Raw genomic sequence first — 6,566 nt, forward strand, 5'->3', positions numbered from 1 at the left:
ACAGGTGGGAAAACAGGTTGGAATACAGGAAGGAAAAGGATCTGTTAAAAGAAAACAACGTATCTTAGCTCGGGGAGGGCCTCATAAGAGACCTAGGAAGCAACCTAGGAAGCGATCTAGGAAGGGAGGTAGGAAGCTAGTGAAAAGGGGTAAGCCAAAACGCTCTCTAGATATTTTCGACTGAGAACCCTATAAAAAGGGAGTGAGAAGGAGACCAGAACACATTTGATCCCAGTTCACGCTGAGTAACACATCGTTCCATTATGATGCACCGAGAATCTTGCGCTTGTGGCACCAGCAGTTTAGAACTGTTTAAAGTGCCCCCGACCAACGTCACTTTAGAAGATTCGAAATGGATGGAATATTACCCCATTTCCAGTACCCTCAACTCGGATACGGCTCCGATTGAATTTGAAATCAAAGGACAAGGAGATGAATATCTGGATTTATCCCAAACTTATCTCCAGATGGTCTGTAAATTCACGAAAGCCAATGGAACGAATCTCGCAGGAGGCCATTCGACCTCCACCCCCGTGAATAACATTCTCCATTCCTTGTTCAGTGAAATCGATGTCAGTCTCAATGGAAAAGTCATTACCCCGGGGACGGATACTTATCCCTACAAAGCGTATCTGGAGAAATTGTTGTCTTATGCACCCAAGACTCTGGAAACCCAGATGAGAGCCTGTAGCTTGTGGGAAAAAGATACGGCAGGACATATGGATGAGGTCAAATTAGAAGCTCTGGCTCAAACTCCTGTGGAATTTGCAGTAGTGAATAACAAAGTCAACATCGCGGCCGTCATCCCGACTCCCGAGTATCCGGATGATTCCAAGAATGTAGGGTTGAGAAAACGTCACGAGAAGATTACAGACAGTAAGGAGATCGTGTTGATGGATCGATTACATCTGGATTTGTTTGAGCAAGAGAAATGTCTCCCTAATGGTTTGGATGTCCGTCTCCGATTCAATCGTGCTCGACCCCAGTTCTACATGATGACCGATGCCGGGAGTAGTGGGAAAGTGGCCATTCAAAGTATGATCTTGTGGGTGAGGAAAGTCAAACCTGTGCCGAGTATCATTAATCTCATCAATCAGCAACTGAGTACTCAAACGGCGAAATATCCATTGAGACGAGTGGAAGTGAAAACCTTCACCATTCCTAGTGGCACCCAATCTAAAATCACCGATCATCTGTTTCAAGGACAGATGCCTAAACTGATCGTGTTGGGCTTTGTGGACAATGCGGCTTTTAATGGGGATAATACCAGAAACCCCTTTCATTTCCAAAATGAGAGAGTCAAGAAATTAGAAATCAGTATCAATGGAGAAATGATGGAAACCCGACCTTTGGAACCTAATTTCACCGACGATCAGTACCTGAGATCGTATTTGAGTCTGTACAAAGGCTTGGGAAAATTAGGTCAGGACTGGGCTCCGGACATTACCCTGGAAGAGTATAAAAACGGTTACACCCTCTGGTGTGTGGATTTCACGAAAGATCAAGAAGCCCAGACGGATAAATTTCATCTCATACAGACGGGGAACTTGAGAGTGGAAGTGCAATTTGCCGCCAACGTAGCCAGGACCTTAAACTGTGTGGTGTATGCCGTGTTCGACAATCTGCTAGAAATCAACAAACAACGAGAAGTCAGTATCGATTACTAAGAGAGAGATGGATACTCAGCAATTGAGAGATGTTTTACAACGAGATTTAGGACCGGCGTTTGCCGGTGTGTATCCTCGAGATGTCATACCTGAGCTGTTACTTCATCACAAAGCCATCGTGGTGAATACAGACCCTCACGATCGCCCTGGAGCGCATTGGGTCTGTTTGTATTTGAGTAGCCCTACCGTCGAATATTTTGATTCTTACGGATTACCTCCCAGCCATAAAGACATCCAAGACTTTATTCAACGCCACGGAGAGACTTGGATTCATAACACCCATTGTTATCAAGATTTGAATACGGATGTCTGTGGACAATATTGTGTGTATTTTTTACATCAACGCCATCGCCATAGAAGCACCGTACGAGAATGGTTACTTCCCTGGAAAGGCACGGCCTTACAACGCGATCGTTTTGTGGCGGATTGGTTTAAAGAGACCTTCCGTAAACCGAGAACCCATCAAGGACAAACTTGTCAATGTCAAAGACTGAATGTATTGTAAACTATGTTATTGTTATTGTTTATAGTTGGAGTTTAATAAAACGTTGGAAAAAAAAAAATTTTCTTGTCATTGTAATCAACCATGTCTTTTCAAAAAGAATGGGTAGCCCTGAAAAGGGCTGTTTTCTTTCTCTCTCTGTTCTTGGTCTTTTCTCTTCTTCTTCTCTCTTCTCCTTCTTCTCCTTCTCTTCTTCTTCTTTTCTTCTCGGTCCCCCTCACTGTCTGTTCTTCTTCTTCTTTCTTCTCTTCTTTTTCTGCTCCTCCGGGGGTTGCTCGTGGTCAAACACAAAAACGGGCAACCACCCGTGTTTAAAAAACAATCTCCCCGGAGGCCGTTGCACCACTTCTAACTCTGCGTCCCAGTTTTCCTCTGGCGGGGGCAGATCCTGGCTCATGGGCGGTGGGGGAAGAGCCTCCCGTGAGGCCGGCGGGGTAATCTCTCGCTCCCAATCCTCCTCCCATTTGATACAATAATCATTCACTGTAGGGTCTGGTCCTACTCTGCGACTCATGGTTCTGGTTCCTTAAAAAATCGGAATGCCCGATTTTGACGTTGCGCTCGGTTTAAAAAGGCGAGAGCGCGGACGTCCTCGAAAACATCCCCTACCTCAGATGGCTGACGTCATGTTGATGACTCATCAAAAAACACTATATACATAGGTCACTTGTTACCATTTTTCTCAATCATGTCGTTTGAACGGTACGCGGATGATGAGAATGATGTACTAGTGTGTGGGTATTGCCGAGGACCTTGGAGCACTTGTGGCTGTTTTCATTATAAAAAAGAAAACATCCTGGCCAAACAGAAGTGGATAGAGAGATTGGCAGAGCTGACGTATTATCCCTTTGTCTATAAATGTTGTGGTCACACTAGAGAACCCTGGTTAGAGTGTAAGTGTCCGCAGCATTGTACCATCACCCCTGAAGAAGAAATAGCACATAAGGACTGTACCTGTGAGATCTGTCAGGAGTTTAGAGAGCGCTGGACTCAGAGAGAGTTTGATCCCCGGCTGTTTCAACATTGTCCTTACAGTCAAGAACCCCAGTCAACGTGTACCTGTGAGACCTGTCAACCACCATGTCGGTGACGGATCTACGAGGAGATGTATTATCTCTACCTTGGGTGGATGCTATTGTACAACAATGTAACTGTTTAACGGTGAAACCTCATGGATTAGCCGGAGGCAATTGGACTCATTATAGACAATGGATTTGTGACTTTGCTTATCAGTATCATAAACATGTTTACATTGTCAAGAAAATGTAACTTTATTATAGCTTTATTCTAGCTATTACTTGTGTTAATAAAACTTTTTTAAAACAAACTTGTGTGTTTCTTGATTTTTGCCATAAAAAGTGTCTTTTCAAAAAAGTTGGTGGCCCTGAAAAGGGCCGTTTGGTCCTAAGGACCGACTTTCATTCCCTGCTTCCGGTAAACCGGCATAACGGGCACCGTCCCCGGGTGTGTCGCCGCTCCTGTAACTCTTCCACGCACGAGCAGCAAGCTGGGCGCTGCCCACATCCCCTACACGTAATTCCAGAGTGTACCCTGTCTTGCCAGCAGACAGGACACTTAAACCAGATGGGAACCGCCCTATCTGCCCAGCCAGGGACAGTCATAGGGTGGTTCCTCGGGGGATGAGTTGCCACCGGTGCGTGGGTTGGTCTCGGTGGTGGTGGAGTCCTCCCTGCAAACCGGATGGTAGGTGGTGGGGGTCTTGCAGGGGCTGCTGGTCTCGGTGGTGATGCTGTGTCTGCCACCAGCAGTGACGGACTCTGGGCTGGACTGGGAGGTGGTGCGGGGGACGGTGACCGCGGTGAATACTCCACCGGTGACGCTGGTGAGTCGCTCATCGGCACCGGGCTGTATTCCACTGGTGCCGATGGGATCGCTGGTGGTGTTGTTGTAGGCGTCGCCGGGGAGTAAGGTGGTGGTGGTGAGGGTGGCTGTGGGGCCCGTCGGCGCGGTCTCGTACCCGTGGAGATTCGAGCGGTGCGGCGGCGGGGTGCCCTCCCTTCATACTCGGCCCGCACCCGGCAGATGATCTCACGGACCCCACTCTGGTCGAAAGGGGAGAAGGTGCTCAGGTCGTTCTCAGAACGCACAACCCAATTCTCCCCTACCCGTTCCTCAGCCACCACTAGGAGCCGGTACCGGAATCCAGGCAAGGTCTGAAAATTGTAGAGCGGGTCTCTTCTTGTAGCCATTCTTCTTTCTTCTTTCTTCTTTAAAATCCTTCAAAAATCTTCTATAACTGTGCTGGATCACCAGTGAAGCGAACTGGCGAGTGCGCCGGTATATATCGGGAAAGCGCGGACCTCCTCGAAAACATCCCTCGCTTCGGAGACGAAGCCAAGATGGTGGCCGTCAAAATGGCGGATTTGTGCTTTCGAGTAGAGAGTTTTTTCTCATTGTCTTTTTCTAGACATTCGATATCTGTGCAAGGTAGATTTAATCTGATAGATTCTGAGACGGCGAATGCGTTAAACTTATTTTTATTTTGCTACGTCGCATAGTTTTCAAAGAAACAGAGGTTAAAGAGGTCGAGTCGAGGTTCAATGTTTCTTCACCCCTCTTTAAAAATTTATTTCTCGACCATGTACATCCCTAAAAACATCTCATAAGGTCTATTCGATAGAAAACACCTTAATTGATTCGATTTTCACTCTACCTTTAGGATTTTCTGGATTCCTCAACAAATAAACCCTTCTCTGAGAGACTCAACCAAACACAGCTTTCGTGTAAACAATTTTATTCATGTCACATATTTCAAATACATAACTCCCACACACAACACCAATGCACATGTCTTTTTAAAATAGGGTCCAACATTTTTTCCATTTCTCGAATCCTGCGTTGAAATCGATATCGATCAGCAGCTACAGTCATCCAGATACTTGTCCGGTCTTCTTCGGGTAACAGATGCACTTCATTTTGATCCAGATTAAAAGTCACACGTTTAACTTGACGTACATCTCTCGAAGACATCGTAGTCTGATTTTCTCGATTTCTGCTCTGTCTGTGGGTCGAATTCGTTTCAATTCCTGGCCCATTAAATGAATCAGTACTAAGGCTTGCGGGGTGATCCGGTTCTCGATCAAATACTGACAGAGACATGGATAGTCCTTTAAGCTGATGGGAAATAATTCTTCTCGCATATAGTGTAACACAAATTCAAACTGCCCAGAATGAATGTCTGTGAGATAATCCAATACATAAACTATCGCTTTCTCTGTGATGTGGTCACTGCTGGCCATCCTCCGGGAATAAATGAAATGAATTAAGTTCTTCACACTTTATGTATACTTCTCGAAGCCAGTCCTTGGTGATACTTTCAATCTCGGCGGTTTTTTCAGGCATGCGTTTCTTGAATTCCTCCCCCGCGACATAAATTAACATCAACCCCGCATCGTTATAGAGATTGATGTACACATGGTTCCGTAGATCTGTATATTCGTCCAGAGTCATTGGAAACACCCCCGCTATCAGATAATTTTTAACAGCTTGAAACACCGTATCGTCTTGCATTTTCTCCACCCATTCTAATGCATGGTTATGCGCTTTTTCTGCGATGTTGTCACTGCTGGCCATCCTCCAGGAATAAAGGAAAAGAAAACGGTTAGGTTTTTTTATACACCTTTTCCAGCCAGTGATCGGTAATCGCTACAATCGCCCCAGTCTTCTCAGGTTCCCGTCGTCTAAATTCTTGGTCCATGTTATAAATCATGATCAATCCAGACTCTCTGTTCAGGTTGTCGGCTATATGCTTGCAAACGCTGGAATATTCATATAAGGTCATAGGAAATTCCCAAAAGATCAACAACTTCATGGCGAATTTATATCTCAACGGCTGTTTTTCTTTCCAGTCCTTGATACACCGTAATGCAGCGCTACGAGCGTTGTTCACCGATTCTTTGTAGTCCTCGAAATGCTGTAATACAGCGGTAAGAACGTTGTTGGTCAATTCAGCCATGATGATCAAAATGAAAAAATTCTAAAACGTTCTTGTTTTATAACAGGGCAGCCATTCCTTTCATACGAATCAGTTCCACGAATCCTTTTTGTAGACAATCGCGTAAGATCCGATCAATGTCACTCATCTGGTCTGGAAGATTCTGTTTCAATTCCTCAGCATACAAATAAATCATGAGTAAACGTCCCGTATTGGTATTCTCCGCTAATGAATCAGCAATCCGTTGAAAACTATGTACATTTCTGACCTCCGGTGACATCTGTTGTACAAATTGACGAGCATTTTGAATGTGAGGATTATGTAAGGCCACGTTCATACATTGTAGTACATAACTATATCCATTTATTCTCGTAGTAGCACTGCCCCCCATAGTAAATAACGAACGTTCAGAAAACACCTGTATTTATAGGTAAAGGTTATG

The 6,566-nt window shown here is 45.1% G+C and overlaps 2 protein-coding genes across 2 annotated transcripts; one reads left to right on the top strand and one right to left on the bottom strand.

The window, feature by feature from the left end:
- Window positions 1–263: 263 nt before the first annotated feature.
- Window positions 264–1,667, top strand: LOC125663159 (uncharacterized protein F54H12.2-like). Its single transcript, XM_056156625.1, has 2 exons — window positions 264–1,298; window positions 1,428–1,667. The coding sequence occupies exons 1-2, from the start codon at window positions 264–266 to the stop codon at window positions 1,665–1,667; spliced, it is 1,275 nt and encodes a 424-aa protein (XP_056012600.1).
- A 1,920-nt stretch (window positions 1,668–3,587) lies between these two features.
- Window positions 3,588–4,379, bottom strand: LOC130052220 (uncharacterized). Its single transcript, XM_056156626.1, has one exon. It carries the CDS (start codon window positions 4,377–4,379, stop codon window positions 3,588–3,590), a length of 792 nt encoding a protein of 263 aa, XP_056012601.1.
- Between the last annotated feature and the right edge of the window lie 2,187 nt (window positions 4,380–6,566).

The sequence above is a fragment of the Ostrea edulis genome, chromosome 2 (assembly GCF_947568905.1).
Source record: "Ostrea edulis chromosome 2, xbOstEdul1.1, whole genome shotgun sequence".
Taxonomy (NCBI): domain Eukaryota; kingdom Metazoa; phylum Mollusca; class Bivalvia; order Ostreida; family Ostreidae; genus Ostrea; species Ostrea edulis.

Bases quoted from the DNA above. Each gene is read 5' to 3' on its own strand.
- LOC125663159 (XM_056156625.1), top strand. From the start codon at position 264: ATGATGCACCGAGAATCTTGCGCTTGTGGCACCAGCAGTTTAGAACTG. The intron at 1,299-1,427 runs GTCAAGAAATTA...AAATTAGGTCAG, and splicing joins TTCATTTCCAAAATGAGAGA to GACTGGGCTCCGGACATTAC.
- LOC130052220 (XM_056156626.1), bottom strand. From the start codon at position 4,379: ATGGCTACAAGAAGAGACCCGCTCTACAATTTTCAGACCTTGCCTGGA.